At 36.1% G+C, this 14,793-nt stretch overlaps 1 protein-coding gene across 8 annotated transcripts in view; it reads left to right on the top strand.

Annotated features, from left to right (window-relative positions):
* Positions 1-14,793, top strand: part of RC3H1 (ring finger and CCCH-type domains 1) — an 85,893-nt gene that overhangs the window by 25,958 nt on the left and 45,142 nt on the right. For 7 of the 8 annotated variants that reach the window (XM_042976779.1, XM_042976773.1, XM_042976778.1 and 4 more), the window contains 2 exons: positions 10,294-10,698; positions 14,096-14,216. In XM_042976779.1, the coding sequence (XP_042832713.1) occupies positions 10,468-10,698; positions 14,096-14,216 (352 nt within the window). In that variant the 5' untranslated portion in view covers positions 10,294-10,467. Of the gene's footprint in view, positions 1-10,293; positions 10,699-14,095; positions 14,217-14,793 lie in introns of those variants that run through there. The other variant, XM_042976780.1, reaches the window with a different exon arrangement.

The raw sequence follows: 14,793 nt of genomic DNA, 5'->3' as shown, positions 1-14,793 counted from the left end.
ACAGAGCCTGACGGGAACCCATGAACTGTGACATCATGACCTGAGCCCAAGTTGGACGTTTAACTGACTTAGCCACCTAGGCGCCCCACTTTATAATATAGTTAAATGAAATCTTCAAAGCAATATAATTTAGCTTTTAATTAGGGCTATTGTCTTTATATATTTTTTAAGTTTATTTATGTATTACGAGAGAGAGCGAGCAGGGGAGGGGCAGAGAGAGGGAGAGAGAGATAATCCCAAGCAGTTTCTGCACTGTCAGCACTGAGCCCGACCCAGGGTTTGTACTCCTGAATTGTGAGATCACAACCAGAGCCAAAATCAAGAGTTGGATGCTTAACCGACTGAGCCACCCACGCACCCCTGTATTTTTAAAGTATTGCATTTAAAAATTTGAAGACTAAGACTCTTTATTAAAAAAGACTTTAATGATTTTTAATAGCTTTATTGACATATAATTTACATACTTATAAAATTCACATATTTTAAGTGCACAATTCATTGATTTTTCGTAAATTTGCAGAATTGTGCAGTCATCACAATTCAATTTTAGGACATTTCCATCACCCTTAAAAGTTCCCTGCCTTGGCCTTGGGGCATCTGGGTGGCTCAGTTGGTTAAGTGTGGGACTCTTCATTTCAGCTCAGGTCATGATCTCACAGTTCATGAGTTCGAACCCCACATTGGGCTCTCTTTAGTGGAGCCCCCTTCTTCGGATCCTCTGTCTGTCTCTCTTTCTCTCAAATGAATGTTAAAAAACAAAAGTTCTCCTTCCCTAAGGACTATTGGTCATCTGTAAGATGGCACAAGTTACGGTATTTAACACTACCAGCTTGGGAATTAGGCTGGCCAGGCTTAAATCATAGTCCTGCCACTTGCTAGCTTTGTGTCTTTGGGTACTTCTCTGTACTTTGGTTTCTTTACTTTATCATTAAAATGAAGGTAATACATACATTACAGCATTGCTGTGAATAATTAATTAGATACTGTATATAGAGCACTGAAAGTGTTGGCACCTACTTGGTACTTAACAGATATTGGTTACTGGTGGTAGTTCATATTGTGTTTTAGATTTATGGTGCACACTTAAACGAGAAAAGCATCTGAAAACACCTAGCATAATACCTGACACATGGTTTATTTTCAGAAAACCAAGCTCTTTTTCTGTACCATATCATAATCTTGTCTGTAGTACTTATGAGCACTATTCCTTGTGTAAAAATGTTAATATTCTTGAGGAAGTTATGATATTTTAAAATTTGGGCCTTCTTCAAGGTGAACTGATTGCTATTTATCATGTTGTTATGTATAACCAATTAGTAACAGTAAAAATTACGACTTGCCATTTACGGAGGGGAATAGGCCTTGTTTTAACTGATAGGAAGGTTAACCATTGCTTTTATCATTGAGTAACAGTCACTTGTTTGGATTTTTGTTAGAAATAAAGAGGGTTCATCATCCATGCTTTTCAGATTAGAAAGGTTTCAGTAGAATTACTCCTGTTGAGCTAGGTTTGGGCTGACTGACCCCTAACACACAATGAGTTGTCTGGAGGCCTTGAGCACATGTGCTTTGATGAATAGAATTATTTAGGACTTTTTTTTTTCCTGACGGAACCTTGCTCTGAAAAAGCTTAAAGAATCTGGATATTGGTGTTTAGTATTTTAGTCATTTTCTTTTTCTTTCTTTCTTTCAAGAGACCCAGCGCGAGTGGGTTGGGGGGGGGACAGAGAGGGGAGACACAGAATCCAAATCAGGCTCTAGGCTCTGAGCTGACAGCAGAGAGCCCGATGAGGGGCTCAAACTTGTGAACCACGAGATCATGACCTCAGCCGAAGTTGGACACTTAACCGACTGAGACACCCAGGTGCCCCTATTTCTTTTTGTTTTTTAACGTTTATTATTTATTTTTGAGAGAGAAACAATGCGAGCACTGGAGGGGTAAAGAGAGAAGACACAGAGCCCAATGCAGGGCTCGAACTCATGAACTGTGAGATCATGACCTGAGCTAAAGTTGGATGCTTAATCAACTGAGCCACCCAGGCGCCACTGTCAGTTTATTTCATAGGTTTACTCCATACTGAGAGAAGGTTTACTACATTCACTAAGCCATGTGTCCTGTATAATTTAGATATGTTTTGTGGTTGAGGATGTTGTAAACATCTGTTTATGGGAAAACTTGGGGAATGTTTAGAAAGATGACTTTGGAGAAAGATGTTTAAGGAATGAGGAAGTGGAAATTGTTCTTAGATCTAATAACTACAGTTAATAACATTTTGACGTTCAAAAAAAAAAATCTTTGCTTTATGATTTTATAGTTCCTAAAATAGAATCATCAAAGATTGAGTTACTATTCATAATCATCAAATTTCCCAAGCAAAATCAAACTTTTAAAATACTGTTTTCCCTCGGTCTTTCATACCTATCTTTCTGATCAAAAGAAAGTTGTTTTTTTGGGTTTTTTTTGGGTTTTTTTTTTAAGTTTATTTAAGAGAGAGAGAGAGCACGTGCATGCTGAAGGGACAGAGAGAGAGAGAGAAACACAATCAGGCTGTGCACCATCAGCATGGAGCCCAGTGTGGGGCTCAACCTCATGAACCATGAGATGACCTAGGCAGAAATCAAGAGTCAAACACTTAACCAACTGAGCTACCCAGGCGCCCCTAGAATGCTTTTATTTTTAGTGAAGAACTGGGTGCTGATTCTATGTGTTTATTCTATCAAGTTTGTTATAGTTGTCTCTAAGAACTATTTTACTGGAAAACGCAAGAGTTTAGCAACTATATACCTGATTTTACTATATTGAGATGAAATGATACATAAAATTAATAAAATGTGCTAGTTCTTTGAAACAGGTAAATTATAGAGAAGTTATAAAAAGTTTTTAATGCATTTTGAAAAAAAAACAACTAAGTTTTGAGAATTTGGATGTTCAAATGTATAAAGCAGTCCGTTTAATAAGGAGAAATGTTTTAGTCTTACAATAATTTATCTTAGAAGTAGCCTAAATTGTGTTCTAAATGTACTCTAGCTTCTCTTGTTTTCATTGTTTCAAAATTATTTGCACTTATAAAATTCATGATTAATTTTATAAGCTGCCCAACTGTATAACTTGCTGTTAATTTTGTTTGACATCTTTCCAGACCTTTTTCTTCCATCTGTTCATATCCATTAATACCCTGGGAACATGACCTCATCCCAGTTTGTTTAGATTATCTGTTATATGTACTTCTGTCTCTGTCTTTTACCTTTACCTTGATAGCATTTACCATGCCTTGGAGTCATGTATTTAGTTTGTGTCTCTGTTGTTTATATGGGTAATGAAAGAAACGATGGAAGCTCTGTGCAGACTTGCAAAGACTTGCTTGTTCACTATTTTTTATCCCTAGTGCTGGGCACATAGTAAAAACCCATAAAAGATTTTTATGCAAGTAACTGAATGTTTAATTTTTACTGGGAATGGAGAAAGGTTTTTAGGGTATAATTTCTAAGAAACACTGGTTTAGTACAGAAAGAGAGAAGAGTTGCAAATGACAGCATTTAAAATACTTTTTATCCAGTTAATAATACATATTTGTATATTGACCTATATGGATAAAGAATCCGAAAAGAAAATAAACCAGGGGTTTGTCTGTGCAGGTGGATGGAAGTGAGGACTAGAGGGATGAGAGATAGGGGTGAGAAGGAGACATTTTGGTGTAATCATTTAAAAAAATGTTTGGTGCATGTGAACATCACTTTTAAAGAACTTACAAGAGTTTGTTGAGATTGTGGTGCAAATACAGAGGAAATATATGTTCGTATAAATTACTATTTTTATTTTTTATATTCTTATGTTTTCACTAGTTACTTTATTTCAGTATGTCTGAATCAGTGATTTCTTCTCTCTTTTCTTTTCTTTTCTTTTCTTTTTTTTCTTTATAGACAGAGAGACAGAGAGACAGACACATCTTGAGCAGGGGGTGGGGTGGGGGCGGAGAGAACCCCAAGCAGGCTCTGCCTGTCAGCTGCGGGATCATGACAGGAGAACTGAAATGAAATCAAGAGTCGCTTAACCGACTGAGTCACCCAGGTATCCCATCTGAGTCAGTGATTCTTATTTTCCCCTTCCCTTCCTCCTCAAATAAAACCTTTGAGAACTGATAAAAATTTGAGAATTGATAAAAGCCCTGGATCCTATTCCTGAAGGAATGAGCATGTGTATATAAACAATTTTACATATTTCCAAGGTTAATGGATGCCTTGATACAAGCCAAATATTGTTAACTGTAGTTTTAGTGTACAAGGATATTTTATTTTATTTTATTTCATTTTTTCAATTTATTTCTCTCCCTTTTTTAAAATGTATGCATGTATGTTTGTTTATTTTTTGAGAAAGTGAGAGTGTGCAAGCAAGGGAGAGACAGAGAGAGGGGGAGAGAGAGAACCCCAAGCAGGCTCCATGCTCAGCACAGTGCCCGACACAGGGCTTGATCCCATGACCCTGGGATCATCAGAATTAATAAGAGTCAGAGGCTTAACCCAACCGAGCCACCCAGGTGCCCCCACCCTTTTCTTTTTTTTTTTTTTTTAAATCCCAAGTTAGTTAACATACAGCATAATAATGGTTTCAGGGGTAGAATTTAGTGATTCATCACTTACACATAACACCCATTGCTCATCCCAACTAGTGTCCTCCTTAATGCACCTTGCCCATTTAGCCCATCCCCCCATCCAGCACCCCTTCAGAAACCCTCAGTTTGTTCTCTGTATTTAAGAGTCTCTTATGGTTTGCTTCCCTCTCTGTTTTTATCTTATTTTTCTTTCCCTTCCCCTGTGTTCATCTGTTTGGTTTCTTAAATTATACATATGAATGAAATAATGATATTTGTCTTTCTCTGACTTATTTCACTTAACATAATGCATTCTAGTTCCATACACATTATTGCAAATGGCAGGATTTTATTCTTTTTAATCACTGAGTAATATTCCGTTGTGTATATACACACCACATCTTCTTTATCCATTTGTCAGTTGATGAACTTTTGGGTTCTTTCCATAATTTGGCTATTGTCAATAGGGCTGCTATAAATATTGGGATGCATGTGCCCCTTCGAATCAGCGTTTTTGTATCCTTTGGATAAATACCTAGTAGTGCAATTGCTAGGTCGTAGGGTAGTTCTATCTTTAATTTTTGAGGAACCTCCAGAGTGGCTGTGCCACTTTGCATTCCCACCAGCAGTGCAAAAGTTCCCCTTTCTCTGCATCCTCGCCAACATCTGTTGTTGCCTGAGTTGTTAATGTGAGCCATTCTGACAGGTGTGAGGTGGTATCTCATTGTGGTTTTGATTTGTATTTCCCTGATGATGAGTGATGTCGAGCATCTTTTCATGTGTCTGTTAGCCATCAGGAGGTCTTCTTTGGAAAAGTGTCTGTCCGTGCCTTTTGCCCATTTCTTCACTGGATTATTTGTTCTTTGGGTGTTGAGTTTGTTAAGTTCTTCATAGAGTTTGGATACTAACCCCTTATCTGATATGTCATTTGCAAATATCTTCTCCCATTCCGTTGGTTGCCTTTTGGTGTTGCTGTTTCCTTCACTGCGCAGTTGTTTTTTATCTTTTTTAAAAAATTTATTTATTTTGAGACCAAGAAAAAGCACAATTAGAGGAAGGGCAGAGAGAGAGTCTTAAGCAGGTGCCGCACTGTCACTGCAGAGCCTCATGTGGGGCTTGAACTCATGAACTATGAGATCCATCACCTAAGCAGAAGGGCAGTGCTTATTAACCAATTATTATTATTATAGTGCTTATTATTAATCCAGGTGCCCCACAGAAGCTTTTTATCTTGATAAGGTCCCAATAGTTCATTTTTGCTTTTTTCCCTTACCTCCGGAGACATGTTAGTATGCAAGGATATTTTAAAAATCAAGGGGTGGTGATAGGTTTATTTTCAAGGCAGTCTGATAGGGGTGCCGGGGACACTAAAACTAGAAACTTGGTTTCTAATCCTGGCTCTGCCGTTATCAAGCTGCATGACGTTGTAACTCTTTTACTTGTCTTGTTTTTGGTCTTCTTCATGTCGAATTGGTACAGTGGCAAGTGCACAGTCTTCAGTGTCAAGTACTGATCCGAGGTGGTTGTGTCTTGATTTTGCTACACCTATGTGACCTTGCACAGAGTTCTCTGAATGTTAATTTTATTTCTCTGCATAAAGAAGGAAAGTGATTCCAAGTTCTTTGGGTTTTAAAGATTGAATGGAAGGAGATGTTTGAAAATGTTTAATAATACTTGCTACTGATTGGGACATAAGAATGTTACCTCATCTTGAAAAATTAGGCAAGAACCAGATGATCTCTAAAGTGTCTTTTACCAATAGAATTTTGTGATTGTATTTTAAACAATTATTGTGGGGCGCCTGGGTGTCTCAGTTGGTTGAGTGTCCGACTTTGACTTGGGGTCATGATTTCACAGTTCGTGGGTTTGAGCCCTGCATCAAGCTCTCTGCTGTCAGCACCAGAGCCTGCTTTGGATCCTCTGTCCCCCTCTCTCTCTGCCCCTTCCCCACTGTTTTTCTCTCTCTCAAAATTAAATAAACATTTTTTTAAAAATCTTGTTACAACTTGTTACAACAGAATAATTTGGAAAACTTGTGGCAGCACAGTTCTGAGACCATGTAGGAGAGCAGTGAGTTTTCAAGTCTGTAAAACTGATGTTGATCATATTTTCTACCTGTTTTCCATATTGCACAGTGTCAGATGTCGTAAATCTCAAAAAGTTGCTTGCAATTTTAAGACTCATTAAAGAAAAATATAGATTAGAATTTCTTAATTTAAGAGTTTTTAAGTCACTTATAATTTTATGAACAGATTTTCGCATGTCTTGTCAACTCTTGAAATTATAGGCAAAAACTTTACGTAGTCTAAATTATAGTGGGGAGCTATTAGCTTTCATAGTGAACAAGACAGATTAGATCTCAGCTCTTGTGGAGTCTATATTCTAATATTAGATAGATATTGAGTAAGCAAATAAAAATATAAGAAGAAAAATGTAACATAGATAATGTAAATGTTTTGTAGAGAATATAAATACAGCGATGGACTATAGAATGATTTGGAGTTTTAAGTGGCCAGGGAGGATGTGACATTTTTGGTGGCATCTAAGTGATGAAGAGTGCGATCCAATTCAAAGATTAGATAGAGAGAATACCTAGTACTAACATACTAAGGTGAGGATAAGTGTTAGAAAATGAAGTTGGAGAAATAATTACAGGTCATATCATTTAGGGTTTTGTAAACAAGAATAAGAAATCCAGATTTTATTCTAAATATAATAGAAAGCTTTTTCAGGATTTTGGCTGGAGAATGATGTGAAAACTCAAAATAGAGACCTGATGATTCCAGCATTTAGGAGTTTAAGAGATCAAAAACAGCCAGTGAGTTAGAAAGGATGAGGGGAATGTGGTTCATTGATGGTTTCAAGAAGCAGGGAGTTAGTAGTTGTCTGTTTCATATCTCATTGAGAAGACAAATGAGATTAGAACAAGGGCCTGACCATAGATTTGGCAGTAAGTTTAGCAGAATTACTGTGAAGTTAGTATTAGGGAATGCAGCTTTGTGGCATTGGTTTTTGAATGAAATCGCAAGTAGTTTCTTCCTACATTATATTTAACCTTTTATTTGTGAATGGTGATCTGGTTAAGAGTTTGGGTTTTGTGCCAGAACATCTGGGTTAATATCTTAGCTCTATTTCTTTTTATCTTACTCAGCCTCTCTAAACTTCCACTTCTCATATCTGTAAAATGGGATAACAGTAATTACCTACCTTTTATGTGTTCTGTGTAAGGCGTTTAGCATAGTATGTGGCAAATAGCTGTATTCATAGTAAAAGTTATGACATGGTATAAAAACATTTATTATACATTTATTTGAGAGAGAGAGAGTGAGAGAGAGAGAGAGAGAGAGAGAGAGAGAGAGAGAGAGAGAGAGAGAGAGAGAGAATCTTAAGCAATTTCCACACTCAGCGCAGAGCCCAACCTGGAGTTTAATTCCATGACCCCCGGATCATGACCTGAGCTGAAATCAAGAGTCAGATGCTCAACTAACTGAGCCACCCAGATGCCCCAACATCTTACTATATTTTGTGCCCTTTGGGGGTTTGTGTAGTTTATAGTGTTTGAGAGAATTAAGTGCTTTGTTTTACCTGTACTTTAAGATGAACAAGTTTTAAGTTGTCTAGAAAGCCATACTAGTAAAAAGGAAGGAACCATTAAACTCTCTTTGCAGAGATTAACAGGATCAGATTCTTTGCAGGCATTGATATATGTTGCCATGCTAATCTATAGAAAAGTTTATGTGAGTGATGCTTTATCTACTTAATCAGGTTCAGCAAGCAATTTATGGCTAATTTCAGTTCCTTTTCTGAACATTATGTCTTCTCTAAAAATTTACCCCTTTTTTTTGAGCATTCTGCAAACCAATGTACAAATCTAGCATTTGAGTCTACAAGTGAATAATTAGATACTGTATTTTCTTTTTTTAACATTCCAGAGGAGTTTCAGTTTATTAAGTAGTAATAATTTATTATAATCATACTTGTAGCTACTCATAATGTATTTGATTAAATCTATTGTATTAGAAGTTTTTATCTTTAAAACATTATAGAAATCAAAATGTGAGTAATTTCTTTATTTGCTCATTCTTGTTATTGCAAGGGTCATTTCAACACACATGCAGATAACTTGGGGTGCCTGGGTGGCTCAGTCTGTTGAGCATCTGACTCTTGGTTTCTGCTCAGGTCATGATCTTATGGTTTGTAAAATCCAGCCCCATGGTGCCTACTTGGGATTCTGTCTCTCCTCTCTCTGTCTGCCTCTCACCTGCTTGCATGTATGCACACAGCATGCTCTCTCAAAATAAATAAAGTTTAAAAAAAAATGAACTATTTCTTTGCCCATTCTTGTTATTGCAAGGGCTATTTTAACACACATGCAGATAACTCTAATTTTAGATCCTGAACATGAAATTAACTTGGTAAAATATATGTATCTTATAGCACCTTTGCAAAAACACAAACAAAGCTAAGATTACTCAGAAGGCAGATATTATGACTGTGCTGTTTCACTGTTTCCCTAGCAATTCAGTCTGGCACATAGTAGTGCTTAGTAAATATTTGTTGAATGAATGGATAAATTTTTAACATACCTAATGAAAACTGTTCTGTCATCAATAGTGGGTTTGCATTTAAGGTTGAGTTGTTTCAATAAAGCAAGAAGTAAATGTAATGCTCAAAGAATAAGGTATATAGATAATTTACTTTCCTAGTTAATTACAGCTTAATTGTTTTCATCTTTGTAAGCAGTTTCTCTTGAGCATAATCACATCTTTAACAACTTGTGATACTGTTACTTTCTTCTGTACATCAATTCTCATTTTTAGAAACTACAGTTAGATAAATAGTACATATTATTTAAGATGTGCTGTAAGTTTTAGGTTGAATTTTATATATAAAAAAAATTTCTGTTAGACACAGGTGATAAGTCAATTTGGCTTTTATCTTCTGCCAAAAAAGACGGTAGGAAATGAAATTTGAACTATAATTGTTGTACCATTAATAAATCTGAGAGTTAAAAAAAAATCTTTTGAAGTAAATAATTGTAACTATGCAGTTGTTCTAACACAGCACACTATAGCAACAGGTGTAGGCCATAGCAGGGGCTTAAAGGTAACTAACTACTGGTAAATAAAATTCATAACGGTGTCTAAAACCCTTAAAAAGACTTTAAAAAATTTCACAGACTCTTTGTTACCTGATACCCAATTTGATGATAAAATATTTTGAGGTAGTTTTAATTTTAGGCCAATTTTTAAAAACTCTGTCTTGAGGTATAACATACACAGACGTGTACATATCATAAGTGTAGAGCTTGATAAATGCTCACAGCTGAACAGATTCATGTAACTGGTATGCAGCTCAAGAAACAATATTATTAGCCACTTTAAAAAGGCTAATTCTTAAATATAAAACAATCGTAGACTTAGATAAATTTGCGAGATTTAGATCCTGGATCTAACCTTGTTACTAACTTCATTTGTTACCTTGGGCAAGTTATTTTATCTTTCTGGGGTCCACTCCACATCTCTACAGCAAGGAGATGAGACTAGAAGTTTTATTTATGACTTTATTCTATGAAAGTGCAAAACAGTGGACCATAGTGATATAAATGTGGTATAAAAGATTGTAGGTAATAGAGTGTGAATGCAGTTTAATTGAAAAGGAAAACACACTAATTTTTTTCTTTTTTTTTCTGTTTGTTTTCCAGGTTATATTTCACACTATGTGCTGACTGTATCTACGGAAGATATTTAAAAAAAAAAACTTTTTTCAAAGATTTTGATTCCAGTGGAATCTTTGCTTTAGATTATTGTGTGTGTGTGTGTGTGTGTGTGTGTGTGTGTGTGTGTGTGTGTGTTAGTGAATTGTAACTCCAGTAACAATGCCTGTACAAGCTCCACAGTGGACGGATTTCCTCTCCTGCCCAATTTGCACTCAGACTTTCGATGAAACAATTCGAAAGCCCATCAGTTTGGGTTGTGGCCATACTGTCTGCAAGATGTGCCTGAATAAACTCCACCGCAAGGCTTGCCCATTTGACCAGACCACTATCAATACAGACATTGAGCTCCTCCCCGTGAACTCAGCATTGCTGCAGCTAGTGGGTGCTCAGGTAAGATGGGTGACTTATTCTTTTTAATCTCTGAGTGTATGTGTTTTCCTCTTAAGAGAAACTTGTTGAATTCAAATTGGGCAACATTGCCTTCTATCTAAATAGATAAAGTTCTGCTCAGTACCGTGCAGACCCTTTATTTTAGTGTGTTGGGAGATTTATTGTTGTAGTGCAGTGTTCCTCCGTCATAACAATCATTTAACCTGGTGGTCAGCCTTTCTCAACAATCTTAGCTATTGAGATCACTAGAGAAACCTAAGAGGCAAATCACAAGGACTATTTTTCGAGAGAGAGAGAGAGAGAGAGAGAGAGGGAGGATGTGTGGGGCAGAGGGGGAGGAGGGAGGGAGAGAGAACGAATGAATGAATGAATGAATGAATGAATAAATCCCAGGCAGGCTCTAGGCTCAGTGCAGAGCTCAACATGGGGCTTGATCACACAGCTGTGAGATCATGACCTGAGCTGAAATAGAGTTGGACGCTCAGCCAACTGAGCCACCCAGATTCCCCTTCTTTTTTTTTTTTTTTTTTTTTAAAGGACCTCTTAATATTGGGGAAAATATTACTCATAAAAACCATTGCATTTTACTAAATAGGAGAAGTGAAGCTACTTCAGATAATTTTACTTAGTAGACACTACTCAAATGAAAGATGAAGAAGGTGACAAAAACTGTAGAGTGCATAGCCTTTGGGAATCATTTTTCTAGAGTAGGAGGAAATATATCCCCAGCTACCTAAATAAAGGTAAAAGTAAGTCTGGCAGTTCTGATGGTAATATTCTGAAAATTTTCTCTCAGTATTCTCAAAGTAGAGATCAGTAGTATCCTCAGAAGATTTCACAAAGTCAAGGGAGGTGAGTTTTTGGAAGCTAGATAGTTACTTAGGTAATCCCTTGCTAAATTTGCATAGTTTGAATCTGAAATGCCATATATTTATCATAAGTCATTTTTCCGAATAGATATGCTAGAACTTTGGATCTGGCCCCATTAATATTTTCTAGATCAGTCTTGATGTAAACTGCTAAAATGTAGGAAAGGTTGATATTACGTATGTTGGAGATAAAGAGAATAGAGTAGTTTATTCAAAAAGAAAACTTCTTTTATTGATAAACCTCTCTTGTGATGTCACCAACACTATAAAATATTTGTCAAAAGGGAAAGTGCAGTTGATCCTTTTTCTTCTTGTACTTAATTTTTCATTTCATAATCATTTATCTTTTTATTTTGAAAATCCTGCTATCACATTTTGGAAACATTTTTTAAAAATGGACTTAATAGGGATAATAATTTTAGAAATACACTATTTTTTTTTTAAAGCAAATAACCAAGGGGGCACCTGGGTGGCTCAGTCAGTTAAACAACTGACTTCGGCTCAGGTCATGATCTCATGGTTCATGGGTTTGAGCCCCGCGTCGGAATCTGTGCTGACAGCTTAGAGCCTGGAGCCTGCTTCAGATTCTGTGTCTCCCTCTGTCTCTGCTCATTCTCTGTCTCTCTTTGTCTCTCAAAAATAAATAAATGTTAAATAGCAAGGCTTGCTTTTTTCATGAAGTTGTCTAAAGATGAACTCCTTTCTGCAAAATGAGTAAGACTATGTCATACCTTACCTGAAACAACTAATGTTTATGAAATTTGAGGATAGGGCATTTTAATATATAGTAGCCACTATTTTAGCCCTAAAGAGTTCCATTAAAAAACTGTTGACTTAATGCGTGAATTAAGCAAAGTTGCAGTATATAAAAGCAACATGCAAAAATTAGTTGCATTTTTATACACTAACAATGAACAATACAAAAGGAAACTAAGAAAACAATTCCATTATGGCAGCATCAAAATAATAAAATACTTGGGAATAAAAGGTGAAAGGCTTATGCACTGAAAACTACAAAACGTTGAAAGAAATTAAAGAAGACATAAACAAACGGAAAGACATTGCATGTTCCTGGATTGGCAGACCCAAAGAAATCTACCAATTCAGTGTAAGCTCTGTCAAAGTCCCAACGTGTGGTGGTGTTTTGTTTTTTTTTCCCAAAAGAAACAAACAACAACAACAAAAAACCCTAAAATTTATATGGTATCAGAAGGGACCACAAAATAGTCAAAAAAATCTTGAAAAAGAACAAAGATGGAGGAATCACACCCCAGATTTTGAAACTGCAAAGCTATAGTGATGAAGACAGTGTGATACTGGTATAAAGACAAACATTTAGATCAGTAAAATAGAGTCCAGAAATAAACTCACACATACGAAACGATTTTTGACAACATTGCAAAGACCATTCAGTGAAGAAAGGACAGTTTTTCCAACAAATGGTGCTGGGAAAACTTGGATATCCAAATGTGTACCAGAATCCATTTGGACCCCTACTTCACGCCATCTACAAAAATTAACCCAAAATGAACCAATGTAAAAGTTAAAACTACAGAACTCTTAAAATAAAATATAGGCATAAGTCTTTGTGACCTTAGAATAGGCAGAGAGGTTTTTTTTAGATAGGACACGAAAAGTACAAGAAATAAAGGATAAATTGAACTGAAGACTTAAAACTTTGTCCTTCAAAGGACACCATCGGAGTGAAAGAACAACTCACAGAATGAGAGAAAATAATTGTAACTCATAGATCTAAAAGTTGTGTCTCAGATGTAATAAAGACTCCTACAACTCAATAATAAAAAGGACATAATTTTAAAATGGGCAAAGATCTGGACGCCTCACCAGAGAAGATACACGGATGGCAAATGAGCTGATGAAAAGTTGCTCGACGTAATTTGCCACTAAGGAATTACAAATTAAAACCACGAGATGCTGCTACACACCAGTTAGAATAGCTTCAAGGTCCAAAACACTGACAGCACCAAATGCTGGTGAGGATGTGGAGCAACAGAAACTCTTATTGCTGGTGAGAATGCAAAGTAGTGTAGTCACTTTGGAAGTTACTGCACGACTCTATGATTCTGTTTACATGAAATGTCCAAAATAGGCAAATCCACAAGAGACAGAAAGCCAATTAGTATTTTCTTATGGTTGGTGGGGAGTTGGGAGGAAATATGGGAGGGGTGACAGTTAAGAGTATGGTGTTCTTTGGCGGGGTGATGAAAATGTTCTAAAATTGTAATGGTTACACACCTGTGAATATACTAAAAACCATTGAATTATATATCTTAAATGGGTCGCCTACATGGTATACAAATTATGTTTTAGTAAAGCGATTATAAAACCAAAATAATGCATTAAATTTAGTGTGTTAGTATAGAAAAGGTCTTTTGAAAGGCTTCAGTAAATTTAGTGGCAGTTTTGATGTTACCACTGTTAGAGTAGCAGTGCATAAAATATACTTAATAAGACATTTGTTTAATTAATTAGTGTGCACTCATACAGACCTTTTTTTTGACCTCAAGGTCCCTGAGCAGCAGCCCATTACTCTGTGTAGTGGGGTTGAAGATACAAAGCATTATGAGGAAGCCAAGAAATGTGTAGAAGAATTAGCATTGTACCTGAAACCACTCAGCAGTGCTAGAGGTGAATCAGATGCAACTATCCGTGCCAAATAAATGTTTATGAAAGATGCTTTTCTTACCATAAAAATGGTGGGGTGTAAGTGAATGTTAATGAAATTCACTTATTTATTGTAAGTCAAACCCACTAGTACTAAATAGTATCATTACAAACCATTCCAACAGATGAATTTAAAGTTTATGTGATGTTGGAAACATTTGAATGAGTTGCAAAAGTAAGTGTGAATATACTAGTGGTTTCAGGAGGGCTCCCCGCCATTTGACAACTCTGGATTGTCTGCCTTCTTTTCAGTTTTATATGATGTGCCATAGAGAGTGTAATAAACTTGGGAGTTGCTGTTACCGCCTTGCCATTATGGCTTATCGTTTCAATAGGAACATAAAATTAACTGTTATGAAATAATATGCCAGAATTGTTATGACCTCAAGATTTGGGTCTTAAATTAATTATTAATTTTGTCCCTCCATGGTTGTGATGAATAATAATATATTTAATGTTACAATGAATATTATTTTTACATGATATAACAACTTTTGTATATTTTTAAAATGAAAACGAGGCTTTTATTTATATCATTTTA

The sequence above is a fragment of the Panthera tigris genome, chromosome F3, assembly GCF_018350195.1.
Source record: "Panthera tigris isolate Pti1 chromosome F3, P.tigris_Pti1_mat1.1, whole genome shotgun sequence".
Lineage (NCBI taxonomy): Eukaryota > Metazoa > Chordata > Mammalia > Carnivora > Felidae > Panthera > Panthera tigris.
The sequence above is the reverse complement of the archived record's forward strand: the minus strand, read 5'-3'. Positions and strand labels throughout refer to the sequence as shown.